The sequence below is a fragment of the Astatotilapia calliptera genome, chromosome 23, assembly GCF_900246225.1.
Source record: "Astatotilapia calliptera chromosome 23, fAstCal1.2, whole genome shotgun sequence".
Lineage (NCBI taxonomy): Eukaryota > Metazoa > Chordata > Actinopteri > Cichliformes > Cichlidae > Astatotilapia > Astatotilapia calliptera.
The window spans coordinates 1,192,514-1,213,952 of NC_039323.1; the positions used below are offsets into that span (position 1 = coordinate 1,192,514).

A 21,439-nucleotide genomic window follows, 5' to 3' on the forward strand; every position below is an offset into this window, starting at 1 on the left:
TAAGCCTCCTCTTGGTGTATAAAGAAGGTAATGTGATTAGACATTGAATATATATATTGAATAAAGTTGGGTTGTAGACAGTGTGACTGCACATATCAGTAAGACTAATAAAGGAAGATGGACTTTAGCTACTCTTAAAGCTCCATGAGGCTCACAATGGGCTGTCATATCATGGACCTCTGCACTTATTCTCACATTTATCCATCGGATGGGATCTTGTTGTTTTCCAGGCTTCTGCTCATTAACAAGGGGATTACAGCCGGTGGTGTTTTAAGGGTTGAATGTACCCAGACGAGCTGCTCCGAGGGTTTAGTCAGACAGACCACCATTGTGCCGTAATAGTGGTGTCTGTGTGGGGAACTCTGGCCCGAGAGCGCTCCCCCTTACAGTGTATCTTTGGCATTCTGCAGTGCTGACCTTGTCGTTGAAGCACTTCAGTGTGACCATGTGGTGAGAAAATGACAGCATCCTCTGAGAATGGGACGGGGGGGCTGCTACGTACACAGGCATGCTACACAGAAGTTGCTTACTTACAGCTCGGTAGATAATCTTTCGTTAATCCACCGTACTTACCCCGACACACACACTGACTGCATCTTTTGTGTGGTTTCACAGAGAAAGTGTTTCTCTGTGGCTCGGGGTCGGGAGCAGGGGCCAGACTGATTCAGGACATTCCCAGGAGCACTGGAAGGAAATGAGGACACTGAGCAGTTCATGCAGGGTGTGTTGGGCTGTTGTTGTATCGCTCAGGCTTCAGTAGAGGAAAATGATTATTATTATTTTTTAAGTTTTTGCCAAGGCGACATCAAGAGAAAAACGTGACCGCACACATTTCTGTGCGCCAGTGTGTCGGGTGACCGCGCGATAACAGAATGTTATGAATTTTGAGCGATTGGACTCATGTGATGCAGCTGCTGCCATGCCGCTCACGCTCCAGCCACACAAGAACATCACTTTCCTCCACGAACAATTCTCCTTTTCTACTTTTGTCTACAGCGGTTTGTTTTCCTTCAAGCAGGCGGCGGGCCGTGTTAGCGGATCTCCAGATGATCATTTCTCAATAATGCGAAATCATTACAATGAGAGTTTCAACATCCACACTAAATTGGTTTTGTGCTTTGTTTGCTGCCTGCCCTCTCACCAGCCTGGGCATGGATTACTCATACAACAGGAAATAATGACGCCAAGGTCCATTAAGTGGGATGGCAGGACATCATATCAGCATTAATCTCCCACTTAGCAGAGAAGCCCCGGGAGAAAAGGAGAGAGCGATGGAGGGGAGATGAGAGAGGGAGAATATAGCCTTTCCCTATTGTACTGGGGCCTTTAATTTTTATTGTTTTTCTTTTTTTAATTATATAAAACTTCATTAGAAATATCTTTTTGATTTGTCAAATCTGCACCCAAACATGAACACCAATGATTTAATACTCAACATGAAGAGACTTTTGAATCGAACTTTAGTCAAAATAGACAATTCGATTTGACTGGATGCCTTCATTTGATTTAAATATTATAAAATGTTCGTTACTGCTGTGCATAATCGAATCATAGAATCTGTTTGCAAAGAGAAACAATACACGATCAGGCGTCACTCTGAGGGAAATCAGGGGGAGGGTAATTATTAGCAGTCTGTAAGATCCTGTGAACAGCAGGTTGTTAATGAATTAAATAAATGTATTATACCTTCCTGTGAAGTAACAAAAAAAAAAGCTTGCTAAAATATTTATTTCGTTTACATGTTTTTCTTTTTTTTTTTTTTGGGGGGGGGGGGGGGGGGGTCCTCAGAGGAAGTCTTCTGGTTTTCCATAAAACTGGACAAAAACTCCAATAATGTAGGCCTCACTATAACTATACACATCTGAGCTTGTTTGTAGGCATGAACACCTCAGGAGAAATAGTTGAAATACTCAAATTAGTCATAAATGGTAAATGGCCTGTATTTATATAGCGCTTTACTTAGTCCCAAAGCGCTTCACACTACATTCAGTGGTCCACCCATCCACACACACACATTCACACACTGGTGATGGCAGCTACATTGTAGCCACAGCTGCCCTGGGGCGCACTGACAGAGGCGAAAAGTCATACAAAATCTATAAAATGAATTTCCAGTCAAATTTGACTTACAGTTCAGTGCAAAATTCTTGAGCTACCCCATATTTCTTAATACTTTGGTAGAAAAATGGGAAAAAGCTGCAGAAATGTATTGCTTGCGTATACTAAAATACAGTATATAAGGCTTCTTGAAGGTAATTCAAAGCGCTTCTTTGGATGTTGGCTGCCTTTAGTTCTGTTCTCTGTCAAGATGATCCCAGACTTTGGGTTCATTACTCCGTAAGTTCTGTGACCACGGACATGGACATCAGTGGCTCAGGAAGTAGCACTGGTCCTCTAAAAGGTCAGTGATTTGATTCCCCAGTCTGCATATCAAAGGATGGGAAATCATTTTAATATATCAAACATAAATAAATTATAACCCTGTGTTGCTTCCATCTGAGTATGTGTGCGAATGTTAGCCTTTGTATGAATGTGTGTGAATGGGTGAATGAGGCTTGTAGTAAAAAATGCTTCGAGTGCTCAGTTCACAGGTCCATTTACCATTTCTGACGGGGCTTCAGTGAAGAGTATCAAATGAATGAGCAGATGCATCATTCAGGTCCTGTATCAGGTCTTGGTTGGATTTCTTTTTTCCATTTCAAAGACATGACTTTCATTTCTTCTGCAAATAGTTTTTAGGCCCACTCCTTCTTTTCTTCTCCATTTGTACAGTTTTCATGGCTGTTTTTTTAAGGAAACACTGCACACAATGCTGAGGTATGCCAAGTTGTCAGCTAAAAGGTCTTTGGGAATGACTTTGTTGATACAAAAATACAATTTTATGTCAGTCAAACTGTCTTTGGCCTTTTTTTGTGGATTCAACGAAAGAAATGGAAACAAATGATTTGAAGTGCTTAAAGATACAATTTAAAGTCGGCTCTTTGCTAAGTTTTGTGTTATGTGTAGACACAACACTGATTCTCGAGTTAGTGCTTTTGCATGCTTCAGCATGATCACGCAGGGATTCTTCTGGTTTCCATGGTGCATAGCGCCATCTGGTGGTAGTAAATAATTTACAGTTCTTCCGTTATGGTTGTCCTACACGATCCCTGAAAGACCCATAATTTAACTCAGTCTAAAATAAGAAATTATCGATTGACTATTGTAAATAAAAAATAACATGTCTCTTATTGTTTACTGGGCACTTTAGCAAATCGGTTTAATGAAAAAACAAAAAACAGCGGCGTCAGACTCGTCGGTTTCCCGTCCAGAGGTCGTCCAACTGCCCGCCTGATCAGAAGTGGCTTCGGTTGCGGTTGGCTGGCTGTCAGTCTGTGGGAGCGGTGACAGCTCAACGGGTCGTTTTATCTTTAGCTTTGTGCCCAATACAGTCGCCACAATGTTTGAGGAAGCCAGCGAGGTGTTCGATAACATGTTTAAATCTTCGTTTCCCCTCACCTTCATCGTCTTCATCCCGGCGGTGCTGATCCTGGTGTCTCCGCTCCCGGCCGAGGCGTCGCACGAGTTCACGGTGTACCGCATGCAGCAGTACGACCTACAGGGACAGCCGTACGGTAAGGTGGCTGCTTCTTTAGCCTGCTTGTCACAAAAAAAGCAGACGTCCCTGCGTGAAGTTGGTGAGACTGGGCTCAGTGTCCGACACCAGTTAGCCTTGCTGTCATACACAGTAAGCGCCCAATTTCCTGAAGCGGAGTTTCAATGACAACAGGCTGCTAATGTAGCTTAGCATAAGCTAGCTCATTTCCCCATGGCCCAAGCAGGAGCCAGGCTCCTTTAAATAATGCAACCAGAGCTCAGAGCTGAAGACGTATCCTCATTTAGTACGTTTAATGATTTTAACTTAAATGTGAGAGGCGCAAAACCCTGGCAGGCCGTTGCTCCTCAAATTGATAACTAGCTGGATGAGTGAATGACCTGTAGGGCTGTATAACATGTACACTGAAGAGTGACTGAGGAGATGAAGGGTGTCTTAAAGGGATTCCTCTGTCTAGTATCTGTGGCAGAAATAAGTAAATAGCAGCTGTCAGCCTTGACAAATAGTTCACCACTCCAAGGTCTGTGCCAAGCAGCTTTTTTCACCCTCAGCATCCCTGTGTTGAAAGATTAGTTTCAGGTCTCACTCAGTGCTGCTCCAAACCTTGTGTCTTGTGTCCTCAGGTACCAGGAATGCCATCCTGAACACGGAGGCCCGTACTGTGGAGGCAGAGGTGCTAAGTCGTCGCTGTGTAATCATGCGGCTGGCGGACTTCTCCTATGACAAGTACCAGAAAGCCCTGCGCCAGTCAGCGGGGGCTGTGGTCATCATCCTGCCAAGGAACATGTCTGCTATGCCGCAAGACATAGTGCAGGTAGCGTGCCAGTCTGTAACACCACAATCTACTATCGCATGCTTCTTCATTTTCAGTTCAGTGCTGTGTTGGTTTCCACGGTGGGTTTAGTATATAGTGAAGTCAGAGTTTATTTCTATAGCACATTTTAAACAAGTTGACCCAATTGCTCCACAGGTTATGCAAAATATACACTCTGCATGAGGTTCAGCGCACGTTCCTTTGACTGTTTCCAGGTTGATTGTTCTTTCATATTAAAGGTACTGTGTTAGGTTTGAATCCAGTCAAGGCCACACGATCAGACTTCAAAGGCTGAAGTTTTGGGATTGCGTTTGCACCGTAGCACCTTTTGGCCCATCATTCTTTTTAATTTAGTGAAGCTGTGGTTTTGCTGGCCAGAGTGCTTTTGTTTCAATCAGGGCAGGTCGCAGTCACATTTATGACAAGCCCGTCTGATTTGTATATTATTGGCTTATTTTAGTAACTCTGGTGTTTGTTTTTACATAATCGTCGGCCATTTTTTTAATGAAAATTCACTAAAGCAAAGAGAAATGTATAAGCCTACCCTGTCCTAATAAAAGCTCTGCTACCATTGAGTGAGTCATCACTGATTTCGTTAGTGTGCGCTATAATTTATTGCATTACAACAGCAGGTAAGCTACTTTGTGCTCACAGCTTTAGTTTATATTTATAATTTGCAGAAGATATGACCAAGTAAGGCATCAGGTCTTGAGAGAAAAATGTGCTCTTGATGGTTGTATTAAGACATTTCAGAACGTGTGGCTTACACGTTTACATCGCAGGAAGGCACAAATGCAGACACACCCAGTGTTGACATTTTTTTATGCATAGTATATTTTTTCCCTTTCTGCTGCTAATAGTCTGCACAGAGATAAAACTAAAGCATAATTTTACAGCAGTAAGTGCCATGCTCGAGGGCACCTCAGTTGTGATAGGAACAGGAAGGCAGTTGTTTTTTTGACAGCACCACCCCTTTGAGCTGTTTTTGACGGGTTTCTTTGCACCATATAAGCCTGAGCGTGTGCTGTGTTCCTGTGTTCATGCTCTACATCTTGTGACTAATTAAACCTCCCACTTCACGCGTGGGAATCTTCTGGAAAAGGAGGGACGTATAGTAGTAGTAGGCATTTGATGTGTTATGTTAAACTAATTAACATGTCTGGTGAATTGTTATCTGCACAGATTTTTGTTACACAGCTCTGTAAATGTGTAAAGCAGTTTGCTGCTTCCGCCCATCATTTGTTCTTCTCGGCGCTGGCAGAGATGAAGCGGTTGAGTCACATTTCCTTCCCTTTTATTAACTCTGCTGTCCTCGACCGTGTCTCCCGGTAGCAGTTCATGGAGTTGGAGCCTGAGATGTTGGCTACTGAGACCATCGTCCCCGTCTACTTCGCCATGGAGGATGACGAGCTGCTGTCTATCTACACACAGACCCTGACCTCCTCATCCTCACAGGGCTCCTTATCAGCGGCCGAAGGTAGAGAACCTGCTGATGATGTGTATGATTTTAAACGTCACGTTTTAGATTTTTATAATGTTTTTTGTGCTTTCTCTAGTCCTGCTGCATACGGCCACAGCCAACGGCTTTCAGATGGTGACCAGTGGAGCTCAGAGCAAAGCCGTCAGTGACTGGGCCATCACCAGTTTAGAGGTGAGCCACATTACAAACTGATTGGATGTTCATTTATCTTTTCTGATTTCATCCTTGTGTTGTTCCTTGCCAGACTTTGGCGGTGGATAATGCTCCTGCTTTACAGCCATATGTTAACCATACTTACCTCTGTAACAACTGATCCATGAGATAATTGCCAGAGTGTTTACTGCGCCTTATGACAAATAAAAAAAGGAGAAATTAGATATCAGTTATATGCATTTTAATTTGCTTTATGTTTTAGTTTGTTGCTCACAGTTAGTTTATATAAAAATATATATTTGGGGAGGTTGGGGTTTAAAAAAGTCACGTTGATGTAGAAGTCTAAAAAGCTCATGTAGCAGATATGACACCATTACTAGAGGTGGGAACATCCCATAATACACTATTATTTTTTATATTTTGTTATGCTGAATATTGCAATAACATATATGTGAGTTATCAGCTTTTTTCAACTGCAAACGATGTGCTTAAAGGTAAACTTTATCAATAACTTTTATCTTACTGGATAAAACAAATAACTCAAAAATTATTTATGCAAAATGAGATCATCGAGCACACAAACGCTGTCATTAAATCCAACCATAACTGAAATCAGTTTGCGATCGAATACGGTCATTCGATTTGTTTCTGATCATCACAAAGACACAAATGCAGAAAGTTTCCAGATTCATGTTTAACTGTTACATTTGCACCCAGCAACGTTCCTCTGTGGTGCATGAGGTGGGTCCTCTTGTTCTTGTGTTTTAATTCATAAAATATTTAATGTCCCCTGTGTAAATACAATATTACCACACAAAATACTGCAATACTATGCTGTATCGTGTTTTCCCCCCCACCTCTAATATTTAGATTGCAGGGACCTCCAGTGTAAGATTACAGTTTCCATGTTTGCTACGTGTGTGTTACTTCCAGTAACACTTCCACCACATGGTCAGTTGTCATTGTTGTCATTGCTGTTGTATCTTAGTCACTATTGTAAACTCTGTGTAGGATACCTGCATGTTCATGTCAGGTAGATGTAAAGTATTAGGTCGCTCCACAGTGTCGCTGTTTACACTCTTGTTTGACAAATGTCGCTCCCGGGAGAAGAGACGGATCCCTTTGGCAGTCCTTTGTGAATAAGGAAAAGTAGCTTCATGTATGTTAGAATATTACAGCCTTTTTGGAAGATAATTTTTTTGTCTACAGCCAAAGCAGTACGGTGGTTACGACTATGTTTTACATAATGAAGGGTCACAGTTTTGTTTGGATCGTTTCTCTGAGAGCTTTTGAAGGCGTTTTCGTCCTACGGTGAACACGAGGAAAATCAACTGAGTGAAATGAAACGCGGTTTAATTTACTCATTGGGAACATGGTGCTTGATTCTACTCATTGGTCTCTTAAATGTTGCCAAGGCGAGTTGTGTTAATTAGTATTTTTGTTTTCATAAAAAACACTAATACATAACAAAAACCTATTCAGAGGATTTTCTCTCTGCTTTGAGGTGGAACCTGCTGCTGCCTGAAGCTCTGACTGTTGGTTTAGTGTTTTGTGTGCGACTTCTGAATATGTGGGTGGGCTTAAACTCCTGAACGAGAAACAGTCGAGCAGGTCAAAAGCTGTGGATTTACTCAGCAGGGATTACTCTGACTCAGTGTTTCTGGATGGGAAATAATTCAAAGAGTTCTTACAATAAACTGCAGTTTTAAACTGCTTGGCGCTGTTTGACTTTAGGTACTTGTGTGTAGAGCGATATGACCAAAACCTCATCTCCCGATATCAGACATCTGTCGTCCGATAACGATGTAAATCACAAAAATGTAACATTTTCTGTAAACTCGTGAATCTCGGGCAGCTCGACTTGCGTGAAGTGTTTCCAGCTGTGCGTCGTGTAGCTGGAGTCGAGTGTTTTAACCGATGCATGAAACGATACATTTTTAGACATAAGTTGTAACGGCGCCGTTTTCTTTGTGAGTATTTATTACACGGCGTGCTGCTGGCGGCTCTTTTTTACTTCTCATCTGTAAATAATCTGCATCTTTCACGTGATTCAGTTTATTTTGAAAAGTCTCAACAGGATCTTGAGCTTTATTGTGAAAGGTTTATGTGGAACATAAACAAGCGGATACGCGATGGCGTTACCGTCGTTGTTGCTAATGACAACGCATAAAAACAGGCGCTTGTCTGTCCGTGGTGTGGTTATATCAAATATAAGAGAAAGAGAGAACTTTAAGAAATGAATATAAACACTACAGTGACATCAGAACCATGAACAAATATTGCTGTAAACAGTTTATTTTGTGACACCACGAAACAAACGACAGCGTAAAATGAAACGACAGACGTTTTTATATCGTCATCAGATATATATGGTTATATCGAACAGCCCTACTCATGTGTAAATAGGTGATGATGAAGAAGAATAACTGTAACACTGCTAAAAACTGCTAAAACACATGATCATATCTTTTGCTCTCAGCACATTAATTTGCCAAAATAGACTGAACGCAATGAACAAAGTCATTGATTTTGACTGTTAGCATAAATAAATATTCTAATAAAAACACTTTGATTAAAGGCTGCATGTGTTTTAGTCATTACATTTTTTTTCAGGTTTCTTCCTGTTTTTCCTGCCCGCTGTTGCCAGGTGTTGGCGCATAAGTGGTCATGTGATTGCTGGACTGTTGTTGAGAATCAACACTCTAAATTAATAAAATATTCATAAAATAATCAAATAAATACGTATAAATAAAATTGAATTGTTTTCTTTTAAACATGTAAATATAAATAAAAGAATACAGAACAAAAAACATAAATGAATGAATAACAATTCATGTTATTTAAAATTTACACGCTCAAAATGAATCTGAAGGCTTTGTCATCTGTCCTGCACAGTTCACAAGAATCTCTCCTCCTCCGAGAGTGGTCGTCAGATTTTAATGAAACAACAAGATTAGTTTGTCCTTGACTCTTAGTCTGTAAAGTCGGGACACTGATGGGAGCAAGACTTTACATTAGAGTAACCTTTGAACTGTATCAGACGAGCGCGTTGATGTTGTGATGTCCAAATGGACAGAAGCTGTGTTTGCCTGAGAGTTTCATGGACTATCTCAGTACCACAAACTCACCCCTTTGTTAAAAGAAAGAAAAATATTAGTTGTTTATGATCTTGAACAGAATGACTGCAGTTAGTGTGTACTCATATTTAATGAAACCTCTGTAGGGGATGCTTATCTCTGAACTCGCTTTACTCTAATTGGAGATAATTTATGTGAATTTCAGGAGCACATGTCACTCCATCCTCTGCTCTCTTTTAATAAATGTAGGCGCGGCCCTGCTGGTGAAAGGTGAAGATTAGAGCTGATGCAGCCTTTAAGTACATTATATTGACTAAAAACAGTCATTTTGAGCTTTGTGTTAAAAAAGCGCTTCAGTCTGACTGCAGAGGATCAGCAGATTAGCAGAAGAGTGGAATTAACTGAACACAGTGAGATTGTTTTCTGTTCCTCTTTTATTCTCAGCGTGATATAACGGCTGAATCTGTTTGCTCACAGGGCCGTCTGGCTGGAGTTGGAGGAGAGGACCTCCCCACCATCGTGGTGGTGGCTCATTACGACTCCTTTGGTGTTGCTCCGGTATGCTTCTTTTTTCCTAACTCGGTCATCACTGACAACTTGGACACAGTCAGGGGGTTTGTCAGGAAATATCTCCAGGATTTGCTGAAGTAGGAGAGGTTATATTTGTGGAGAGCTGGTCAAAAAAGAGAAAATAGGGCAGCAAAGTAATCAGCCTGTGCTCTGTTGTGTAGTGGCTGTCATACGGAGCAGACTCAAACGGCAGTGGAGTGTCCATGTTACTGGAACTGGCCCGACTCTTCTCCAAACTCTACACCTACAAGAGGACGCACGCTGCGTGAGTAACAACGATCACGTTACGATTCTTTCTGATCATTTGTGCCTCAGGTAGCACCGTGGTGCGATGTCTTTAAGCTAGACGTCGCGCTGAAGGTCTGTTCTGCCCCTGCGTTCACAAACGCATGAACTCGAGTGACATTCGTAATCCATACGGTTTAATATGATGTCAGCTATAACAGCTTCCGCTCTTCTGGCAAAGCTTTCCACGGGGTTTAAGAGTTTTGTCAAGAATCCCCCAAACTGTTCTTTCAGAAGCATTTTTGTGAGGTCAGACACTGATGTTGGCTCCGCTCTAATTCATCCCAAAGGTGTTCTGTCGGGTTGAGGTCAGGACTCCACGCTCGCTCATCCGTGTCTTTGTGCACTGGTGTGCAGTCATGTTGGAACAGGAAGGGGTCGTCCCCGAACTGTTTCCACAAAGTTGGGAGCATGAAATGGTCCAAAGTATGCTGAAGCATTAAGAATTCCTTTCACAGGAACTTCTCACATCTTACATAAAGGGCGAGCCCTTTTCCCTTTTCCCACTCCAGAGAACAAGTGTCCGCTGCTCCAGAGTCCAGCGGTGCTTTGCTTCACGCCAACACTTTGCATTGTGCTTGGTGATGAAAAGTAAGATGATTGAGCTGCGTCACTTCTGTCTGCCGTTTATTTACTTTGTGGCAAAATGTCGAGGAAAAGTGCCGAGTTTTATCTGAAGCTTGTACCACTGATATTAATCTTTAATAACTGTCAAAATTGAGAGGAAACCAAAACCACTGCTGTACAATGCTCTCTGCTGGCTTAGTTGAATTGGTCACATGACTGCATCAAATGACTAAAATGCTTTTGAAAGCCTCCGTTTACGCTGTCCACACCGCGACGCGAAACCGGCGCTTTCCAATTTATCCACTTTGAAGAGCGTTTTCAAAAAACGCCGTCTCAGTGTGGCTGGAAGGCCAAAACGGAGAGAAGAAGACGGGTTTTCAAACAAAAACATATCAGTGTGGACGTCTGCGCTCTATGATTGTCGTTCCAAATCACTTCTGCTTCACTTCAGCTGTCTCGGTGCAACGCTGGAGTTCACTGAGATCCTTTCACACGTTTGTAGGAGCGGTCTGCATGACTTTATACACCTGTGGCCATGAAAGTGATGTGAACGCCTGAGTCCAGTGACTTGGATGGGTCAGTGAATACATCTGCAGCAAAGTGTATATGAGAAAACAGACGTAGCATTGATCGCTGACCTCAGTAGTTCATGTGAACATAAGCCAGAGTCTGTTTGTTACGTCTGTCTCATTTGTTATGGTCAGGCTGCTTCTTGAGGACTGTATTGAATTATCTTTGCACTCGGCTGAGATAACGAGCACATCTGACCGTGTTAAACACTCAGAGTGGTCACTAATATCCTGATATGGTGTGTCTGAAAGTACTTAACAGCAGAGGAAGTGAAAGAAATCACTTGTTAAAGACTGTGAAAGTGGACTTTACCATAAGTGCAGCGTTGGCACTGCTGTAGGTCTTATATAAGATGGATGTAGTAAGTGATGGCATCCGTCAATGGTTTTTAATTGGAGCTGAACTGAAGCCTAGAGATTGGCTTCATCATCATTTTTTCCCTGCTGGAGCCAAGTGCGATCAAACATGGGAAGCTGTGTTATTACACAACAACCAAATCAAAACGATGTGACTGCAGGGCTGCGCTTAGCTCCAACTAAACTCCATCAGATGCTTATTTACAGTAAAAGAGATGTGCTGAGCATCTCACTTCAGCTGATTGGGTAATGCCTCCTCAAAGTAATTTACACAAACACAGTATAGATTTGAATTTAAGGACCCTCTTGACATCACTGTAGTCAGTCCAAGCCACATATACTGTCAGTCTAATTTTATTCCTATTTATGGATATTATGGAAACGAGGGTGACACATGACTGGTAATCTGTGTTGTCTTGTTTTATTGAAAATCTGTGAATTTCTCTGTTATTTTGACCATTTGTTGAACGACCACAAGCACTCAGGAGATTTAGATTTGATCGATTGTTATTTCTATAGCCCCGAATCACAACAACAGCTGCCTCACGGCGCTTCATAACAATCAATTTACCCACTCTGAACAATCACTCGGCAACAATGGAAAAAAAACAGGAAGAAACCTTCGGCACAGGCTCAGGGAGGGACGTTCAGACATGCAGTGGAGGAGAGATTGATTTAGTTTGTTCGTTGTTATTTGTGCTTCTTCCACTTTAGCCTCAATTTCAAGTTGTGGTCGTTGCACTTTAGATAAAACTCGTTGGACATTTGCGTCATTTTAGAAAAACCTTGTTTTTTATTTTCCGTAGGCGCCATAATTACAGGCTGCATCATTTAAACACCACATTCTGTTGCTGACCATGTGTTTACAACCACAGTGATGGCTGCTTCCAGCCGGATAAGACGCCATGTCTCAAAGCTTAAAAGTGTGCTTAGAAGGCACCGCCCACACCATCACATCACCACCAATCACACAAAGGCAGGGCAGATCCATTCTTTCATGTCACATCAGCTTGAAGCATTTTGGACATTCCCCTCTGGGCTCCCATCTCTGATTGGATTGATTTGTTGCCATGTGATTGGCTGTTTAGATGTTTGCAGTGAGTGCATATACCAATATTGCAGAAACCTCTCATGTGTGAATCGTGCTGTGTTCAGGTACAACCTGCTGTTCTTTCTGTCCGGCGGAGGAAAGTTTAACTACCAGGGCACCAAACGCTGGCTGGAGGACAATTTAGACCACACAGGTATCGTTCAGCAGTCTCACACAAACCCTGCAGCATTCATGCGTCCATAATCCACATTTCAACAGCAAGTTAATAAAAACATATTTTATAATTATTGAATGTAGTTTGTAGTATTTTTAGTAGTAATGTGTTTAAAAGCTGGTTACATCTGTTGTCTCTTCTTCCCGTCAGACTCCAGTCTGCTGCAGGATAACGTAGCCTTTGTGTTGTGTCTGGATACTTTGGGGAACGGAGACTCTCTGCACCTCCATGTGTCCAAACCTCCCAAAGAGGGAACCCCTCAGTATTCCCTTCTGAAAGAGCTGGAGGCGGTAAGAAGTCACAGACTCGATGAGTCTTGGAGCAGCTTAGACGGATCACCTTTCTTCTTACACCCAAAGCAGAGGTTACATTCTTCTGTCTTCCTCCCAGGTGGTTGCGAGTCAGTATCCAGAGGTCAAGTTCTCCATGGTCCACAAGAAAATCAACCTGGCTGACGACATGCTGGCGTGGGAGCACGAACGTTTTGGGATCCGCCGCCTGCCCGCCTTCACTCTGTCCCACCTGCCCTCGCACCGGCTGGCTCAGCGCTCCAGCATCATGGACGTGCGGTCAGTGTCCCCCTCCTCTCGCCACGGAGCGGGAGAGCCCCCTGCTGGGTGGGTTCATTACTGCAGTTTCTTGAATCACCAAAAAATAGTGTTTCCATTCCAGCTGCCGGTCATGAGCTGTGGTCAGATTCTTGTTTTGTTGATGTTTTTGCTCAGGAAGGTTGTGACTGAAATGGTCGTTATGATGAGATGGTCATGTTCTTTAAACTGCCGTTAACATCGATGCACCGTCTACATAACCTGTATTTCTTTTTTGTTTTTACTCCATTTGCTTTATTTGATGATATTTTCCACCAAGATTCAGGAAAATCTTAGCAAAGGCATCATCTAGATGGTCTTTTTTACTCTGCAGACAGGCAGGACTTTTCCATGCTGTCAATAATGTTTATGATGTTTAATCTAAACGAGGTTGTAAGGAGTCAGGAGAGTCGTTTCCTCTCCTGTAGCTGTCGATTTGTCTTTTCTCTGTGAGCGAGCATCTTCTCAGACTTCCTACGTCTCAGCCTGTCTGTGTGTGAAAACAGACGCTCTGTGATCAGCTCCCTGGTTTCTGCTCTTCGCCTCGGACGACTTCCTGTCGTCTAACTGTCTGCAAACTCGTATTTGTGTCTTACAGGCCTCACGTAGATGTGAAGAAGCTCAGCAGGAACACCAAGCTGGTAGCAGAGGCTCTGGCGAGGGTCGTCTACAACCTCACAGAAAAGGTCTAAACAGCAATTTTTAAAAAGGTTTAAACCGATGAAGATTGTAGGCACTGTGATGCTAATGTGACCTGTTTCTTTAAACTTAAAGGCAGCACCTGGAGACCTGCAGATTTTCACTGAGCAGATGGTACGTCACCTGTCTGTCCTGTTACATCATCATCCGAGTCGCACGCCTCCCTGGAACCTGATTCATTTTATTTTCCTAAAACATACACAGTGCAGCAGATAACTTGATTTTTAGTTCTGAATCTGGATTCGTTACATCTTCAGTCTCTCAGCGATCACAGGTGTTGAGCTCACGTGTCTTTTGTAATATGGTCGGTCTCCTACCAGCAGGTGCAGGACGAGCAGCTGTCAGCCGTGGTGGACTGGCTCACGGCGCAGCCCAGAGCTGCTCAGCTGGTGGACAAAGACAGCACCGTGGTGTCCACCCTGGAGTATCACCTGGGACGCTACCTCAAGGATGTCAAAAGACACTACGTCAAAGCTGACAAGAGGTAAAAAAAAGGAAAAAATCCACACCCGCAGCGATGGGAGGGAGGTTTATTTGATGTATTTCGTAGGTTTTGATCGGTGTCCTCGTCAGCATGTCAGCTCTTCATTCTCTCCTCTTCAGGGATCCAGAGTTTGTGTTTTATGACCAGCTGAAGCAGACGATGAATGCTTACAGGTACGGCTTCAGGGAGCTGGTTTTCTCTGCACAGAGGGGCTTTAAGGCTCCTCGTACCTCTGCAGCTCACAGCTGTGATGTCATAATTATTTTGAAACTTTGTTGCATATGAGATCAAATTCATAAATAAAACATGATGTAGTAACGCTCTCTGCCCCATGTTAAACTTTTCTTTCTCCTCACTCAGAGTGAAGCCCGCTATCTTTGACCTGCTGCTGGCTGTCTGCATCGCAGCCTACCTGGGGATGGTGTATTTGGCTATCCAGGTAAGTGTCACTTTATTCATGATGGCATCGTTTCGACTCATTAGGGGACACTTAACTCTCACATCAGATCCAGGGAACCAAATACTCCAGTCGGGTAATTCACTGAGCACAAAATGATGTAACGAACATCAGCGGAGACGAAAATTAAATTAACCATAAGGGCTTGATTTGATTCACAGTCACAGTTTAGAATCACAGGCTGAATCAGGATGTTGCTGTTTGCACTCCTGACAGTCTGGAGATGAACGCGTTCAGATTTGGATCACTGCTGTGGTGCTGTTTGGTGGATTTGAACACAGTGTTGCATAATGTCCTAAAACGACTGCGTGGGCCCGTCAGTGTCTTTGTCATCCAGGACCTGCAGAGACGCTCTGGGCGCTGTACCCACGTGAGGCCCAACAGCTGGTCTTTCATCCTGGTACCCAGCGGGTTACAAATATGCTCCCCCAGTTATACTGGATTGTGTTGCAGGTGGAATAAAGTTCACCACAGCAGAGACTTTCACATCTCTCACATTTACTCTGTGTGAACGGCTGGTGAAGAAAACGGCGTCCTCCTGTGGCCCCGTCCAGCTCCTCTCATGTTCCCTGGTGTCTCCTCCACACTCTGAGGATCTCTGTTAATTTTCTGTCAAGGCCTCTTTTTGTATAGGACACACCATCTTATTCTTTCGCCTTTTTAAAAGCAAACACTAACAGTGTTAACAAAGAGATCAGGCCTAGATTAACAGATTTATTGCACTTCTCAACAATGCAGCGCCATCTGGTGGCAGACTGCTGCATAACCTTCAGAATACAACAACTTAGCGGCTTTAAGCATCAATTGAAATGGAAAACAATTAGTCAGGTACCGACTACAAGAGCAGCTAGATTAGCCCCAAGGCCAGCTTCAGAATACCCTAACCCAGCGGTCTCCAACCTTTTTTGCGCCACGTACCGGTCCGAGGCCCGGGGGTTGGGGACCTAACCCACACCTCACCAGGTGTAGTTAGTCGGGCAGTACCTGAAGACGAGTCCACTGCGGAGCTGCAGAGGTCTGCAGAGTGTGTTGGGCTCATGAGACTAACCCTGTTTCTTTTGTCTCTTTGCAGAACTTTGGAGTCCTGTACAGTGTTGTCCGTAGAATCACTCAACCCAAGGCCAAGGCCCACTAAGGCGTGCAGCAGCGTTTACTGCCCCGGACCCTACTGTACCCTTTTTCCTCAAATTCAATAAACTCTAGCCAATAAGACACTGAGGCTGGACCGAGCTGCTGTTGTCACGATGGTTTCCAAACCAGCAGAATCACTTCCGTTTCCTTCGTCCGTAATGCACAAACAATGATGTCAGATCCTGTCTTGCTGCCAACTTTGACCCGTTTGGTCTCATGGACCAGAATAATCAGGAATCATTTCAGTCTCCACAGATGTCTCTGTCATTCATTCAGCGTGGTCACCCATGTTGTTTTTAACCTCTAATGACGGGGGTTAATGTCACAGGTCGTGATGAGATTGGTTGAGATGTCACGTGGCTGCACCGATCGCTCCCCGTCCCTCTTCTCGGCGTACTTCACGAGCCAAACGTCGTGACATCACGTGTTGTCTCAGGCAGCTAGAGGGAGAAGCTGACCGCACAGTTTATCCCAGAATTTCCTTTTGTCAGGAGGGCTGATCACCAGGGAGTCTCTTTAAATATAACGCTCGCACGATCAGCCGCTGACGGTTCGCTGTGTCTGAAATCGTCTAGTGTTGTGTCGAGAGCGACTGGAGCGTTTCCTTTGAGTGAAACCCTCAAACACGAGTACTGTTTACGGACATGACGTCGATCTGTCTAAATGAAATGTGAAGTAGTCTTTAGATCGTATCTCCATGCCTTTAATACAAACCCCGTCACATCATTAATGTAGTTGTGCAGTGATAGTTTTCACTTTGGCGTTTCTGTTTGCTTTTCGTGCCATTTGTTTGTTTCCTGTGACGTGTCGTCTTTGTCTGATTTGCCTTTTTTTAAATCTCCAAACTGATTTAGAGAAACGGTCACGCTGGTGGCACCAGCTGCTCGGAGAGCTTGTTTCAAAATGTCACATGGAGCCATGTTTTGTTTTTCTTCCTTATCTAATCAATAAAATGAGCCCCTCCCCTTTCACCCCTTTTCTAATCAGTAGATGGGACCTTTTGCTGACTTGCAAAAATATGATTTGACCAAATCAGATATTTTTAAATCCTTGCCCTCGTCTTTGCTTTGGGTGAAAAGTGTTAATTTGCTTTTTAAAAAAATGTATTTTCTGTTACCACATGACCTGTGACCCCTCCCCCTCCCAATCAGCAGACTCGTGGAGGGGGAATATGAGTTATAATTTATTAAATGGCTTTGTTTTTGTTTCGTGCACTGAATCTGCTTCATCTGCAACACTTGATCTTTGCAATGAAAGTGAAAACGGTTGTGATTAAAAATAAATGACACATGAAAAACACTCAAATCGTTCTTTACCCACATGTTTTATTTCATGAGAAAAAAGAAACGATAACATTGGCTGAATGGTATTAAAATCGTATTACAAAAAAGCAAGTATGAGGTTTGTTTTTATCAAGTAGTCGTGTTTCAGAAAGTGGCCAGATTCAGTTCAACCTCGGGGGTCATTTGTACATCTTTGTGCATCAAGGGTCCAAAACAAGTTAAAACACATTTGAAATTAAGAGATTTAATTATTCATCCTTCAGTTGCTAAATCCACCTTTTAATTTTGATCTACTGATGAACAATAAAAATAATATTAATAAATTACAGTGCAATGCGTAAAAATACCTGCAGGGCTTTTTCTGGCCCTGTCGCTCTGTTAGCGCTCCTCTTTGCTCCCACAGACACTCGCCTCATCAGCTCGGGTGGAAATTTTGGCACAATCAAATCATGACAAAGCTTTGGGTCAAAAACTTTGAGGCAGTCTCTGAAAGTTTGTTTCTGCCACTGAATTTCTTATTTCATCTTTTTGCAATTGAAATTTTGATTAACTCTACTTGCCTTTGTTTTTCAGTGGTGGAAAAAAAGCTTCCATGTTGACCAGAAACAATCTGAACGCCATTTTTGTTGTTTGTTTATTGGGCGAGGACGAAGCTGAGGTGCCGAGATCAACGTGTAATAATCCGCTTACTGCAGCCTCTTAAATAAGGTGACTTCTCAAAGATGCCGTTACACCGATGAGTCTGTGGAAAGTTCCCTTTGTGTCGTCACTCCCTAAAACATTTTTAGTAACTGCGAACCAGCCAACATACCTGAACAACAAAAACACCTGATTGGACCTCATCAGTAAGGTCGCCCTGTCAGTTATGAAGCTTTGGCGACTGTATGCATACAGGGACCAAATACATCCTCATTTTACTTTCCATCACCTGCAACAGGAGGTCCTGTGAGTCCTTCATTCATTCATCATCACTCCCCTAAACATAAGGGAGTGGGGGTGATGAGGTGAGAGCGCACAGTGGGCTCTGCCGCTAACGTCTCGGTCCTGTTTGTGCACTTTAACATCGCGCCCCGATGTTCTTAGTGTGCGCTGATGGGGAGCGATGAGGTCAAGTTCACACGACCTCAGCTGTAAGCCAGTGTTGACAGGATGGTTTTAGTCAACTCTGAGCCGGGGGTGGGCGATGTGGGTGAAATCTGTCATAATGATCATTTTTAATATTCATAATTTGTACTTGCTGATTAAAAACACAATGAGGTTCTGAAGGACAGTAACCAGGGTGGAAGCAGTTAGCACATTGGCTAGTGTTACGCATAACCATACTGCCCACCCCACGAACAGTTACTTGTACAGACATCAGCGCAGTTGTACGAGACGTTTCTGAGAGCGCCACGTCAGGCTTTAGGGGGCGAGTCACACCTGATCCAGGACGTGGATTTTTGAGGGTTTACTGCAGACTTCATTCTGAGCTCATCGGCAAACTACGGATCGTCTCGCCTCACAGCAACATGTCGGATCAACCGTGTCACCTACAGTACAGATGTGTCACCACTACAGTAAAACGAGCGCAAGCCCGCATTCAGATTAAATGGAAGAGGTCGGAGACTAGATCCAGATGTTTGCCACGTAGATGGACAAGCCCCCCCCCCCCGAAAATATCCGACCTGGGCTGTCAGATCACGATCAGCGACTCACACGCAGCAGGAAAAACAACGACACATCTGACATACAAACTGCTCTCTCTCAGGAAAAATAACAGCAGCAAATTAAAATAAATCAATGCAGATAATCTGCACCAACAGATACTAAGGAAAAGGAAATAAGTTAGCTCTAACCCCCCCCCCCAAACACGATGCGAGCAGCGTGGAAGACACACAAAGCAAAGCGGATCGTCTCGTAGGGACAGACGACATCTGCAGCCTGCTCCAGCAGCACAAGCATGCTGTTCATCCAAACAAGCGCTTGAATTTGATCGAGAAGGTGGAGAAACTGAAATATCCCTTATTTTCGACAGCGGCCGTTCCCACTAAAGTGCGAGCTGGAAACCAGCGAGGGAAAACCGAGGGAACAGTTCCCTTTCACTCGAGTTCAAGTTATTAATATGCTCAAATTAGAAATCATAGAAAAATCTTCCCTTGGGCTGGGGGAAACGTTTCTGGGATATTTGTGTTCGGTGGCCTCGCTGCGCCAAAAACATAGAGAAAACAAACAGATCGCTTTTAGGACGAGTTAGTAAAAACTTCATGATTACACAGCTGTAGGATGTTTCGTGATCATTTCATAGCAGTTCCAAAATCATTCCGATGTCATGCATTTCTGAATTCCATAATCTGCGCATACATAACGTTTTGTTTGTCATCGTTCAGTCTTTCCATGATTATTATTGGCTCCTTTTTTTAGCCGCCACCACCTGAAATCTTTTGATTCTGAAACCCAGTCAATCAAGTCCAGCTATTTGCTGTCATTAAACCAGCTTGTACGCCTTCATGTCAGCGACAGATGCTCTGCGACACACACACACACACACACACACACACACGAGAACAAATAATTTAAAAAACAAAGCAAATGAACTTTCCGTACAGGAATGACAGGTGGATATTCCTAATGCCTGCGATGGTCAGTACAAGAGAAACAAAAGATTAAAAAACATCCACTTTACACACACACAGCCTGGTTTTTTGAAATCAAGATAATTGAAAGCAGGCAGCCAGAGCCGCCTGGTCCCAGCCACCGACTTGTGCGATGATATGAAAATCAATACATGGTGAAGCGGCCATAAGGCCAGGCAGCCTTTCTCACACCACTGCGCCATGTTTGCTTTTTACCCTTCCTCCTCATATCATAGGTCAGAGAGGACGGGCGGAGGTGTAAGACGGAGGAAGCGATTCATTAGGAATTACTAAATATCTAAATGTCTACAGAACCATTTACTGGCCAAAACCTTTCCTTGCCTGGGCGCTGCGGTGCTGCGCACGGTGCTGCGCAGGGTGCTGTAGGCCCCGCACAACTGTACGCGACAATCACAGTCCAGCTCTCATTCAAACTGCTCGTTTCTACTGAATCTGTCAAATGTAAAGTTAACAAGAGTAAGACAAAAAGTCGGCTGAAATAACATTCACAGTGCTCCAATTAAACCAATCTGGAAACAAAATGACAGCGATGATTTGAAATGTTCTAAAAACAAATACAGAGAGTAAAAAGTCATCAGACGCGATGTTTCCCTTTCAAGATGCTCTTCCTTTAAAACATGCTCCACGCTGAAGGAGGGCGTCTTTGTCTTGCATGTACCAGCAGCCTAGTGCCAGGTGGTGGCGACGGAGGGCCTGTTATAAATGCTTCTCCTTTGTGATCCCGTTCTGCACGTGTTTCCTGGAAAGAAAGCCAGATGGGAGAGAAAGGAGTGAGAATCCTGAGGTGATCAGCAGAAGTGAGACATCAGCAGACACGGGGCATATCAGAAGTGTTCAAGGCCAGGCAGATAAGGACCAAACAGCACGTCCGGGGCTTTCTTACACGAACTCATTTGCCTTTGGGACAGGAGCGCACATCTGATAACTCAGCCTACCTGAGTTAGTATTCAAAATGAGGCTAGTTTTAGACACAGCACAGCAGGGATGCACATGGCAGCCCCTCAGATAACGACATGAACCTATAACCTCAGCTAAAAGTACACTTTGCTTTTTGTCAGCACTTCTTAGTTTAAAGCTCACTGCTGCAAATACAGATTACACAGGATTCACAGAGAAACAGCTTGTGACTATCATATCATGTGGTGACTTTTGATGTAAGCTAACTGCTTCCACAGGTTATGAAAGTGCATTTCTTCTGCTTAACCAGCTGTTGGTGAGCTGTGGGACTGTGGAGCTCTGCAGGCAAATATGTATTACAGCATGTAGCAAACCAAGTTTACACAGCGGGACCCAGGTGAAAACAGAGGTTTCAAAATTTTAAAATCCCTTTCACAGCCCGTGAAAGGGATTTTAAAATGTAATATTTCAGTTATAAACAAATGTAATTTGAGGTACCAGAACTTTTTCTGTAACTTTACACATTGGTCATGTAG

The 21,439-nt window shown here is 43.4% G+C and overlaps 2 protein-coding genes across 6 annotated transcripts in view; one reads left to right on the forward strand and one right to left on the reverse strand.

The window, feature by feature from the left end:
• The first annotated feature begins 3,292 nt into the window (after positions 1 to 3,292).
• Positions 3,293 to 17,387, forward strand: ncln (nicalin). Of its 5 annotated transcripts, none has more exons than XM_026158622.1 (15): positions 3,293 to 3,614; positions 4,219 to 4,409; positions 5,745 to 5,886; positions 5,966 to 6,060; positions 9,597 to 9,677; positions 9,851 to 9,954; positions 12,623 to 12,711; positions 12,883 to 13,022; positions 13,123 to 13,349; positions 13,918 to 14,005; positions 14,094 to 14,132; positions 14,339 to 14,502; positions 14,622 to 14,675; positions 14,863 to 14,941; positions 16,032 to 17,387. In XM_026158622.1, the coding sequence occupies exons 1-15, from the start codon at positions 3,440 to 3,442 to the stop codon at positions 16,092 to 16,094; spliced, it is 1,731 nt and encodes a 576-aa protein (XP_026014407.1). In that variant the 5' UTR covers positions 3,293 to 3,439; the 3' UTR covers positions 16,095 to 17,387. The 5 variants fall into 5 exon arrangements, with proteins under 5 accessions (XP_026014407.1, XP_026014405.1, XP_026014406.1 ...); XM_026158620.1 differs by having other exon boundaries at positions 3,294 to 3,614; positions 5,742 to 5,886; XM_026158621.1 differs by having other exon boundaries at positions 3,294 to 3,614; positions 5,742 to 5,886; positions 14,342 to 14,502.
• Positions 17,388 to 17,398: 11 nt separating this feature from the next.
• cers1 (ceramide synthase 1) overlaps positions 17,399 to 21,439 on the reverse strand; it is a 32,299-nt gene continuing 28,258 nt past the window's right edge. Inside the window, exon 7 of the mRNA XM_026158625.1 lies at positions 17,399 to 20,745. Coding sequence (XP_026014410.1) covers positions 20,703 to 20,745 — 43 coding nt within the window. The 3' untranslated portion in view covers positions 17,399 to 20,702. The remainder of the gene's footprint in view (positions 20,746 to 21,439) is intronic.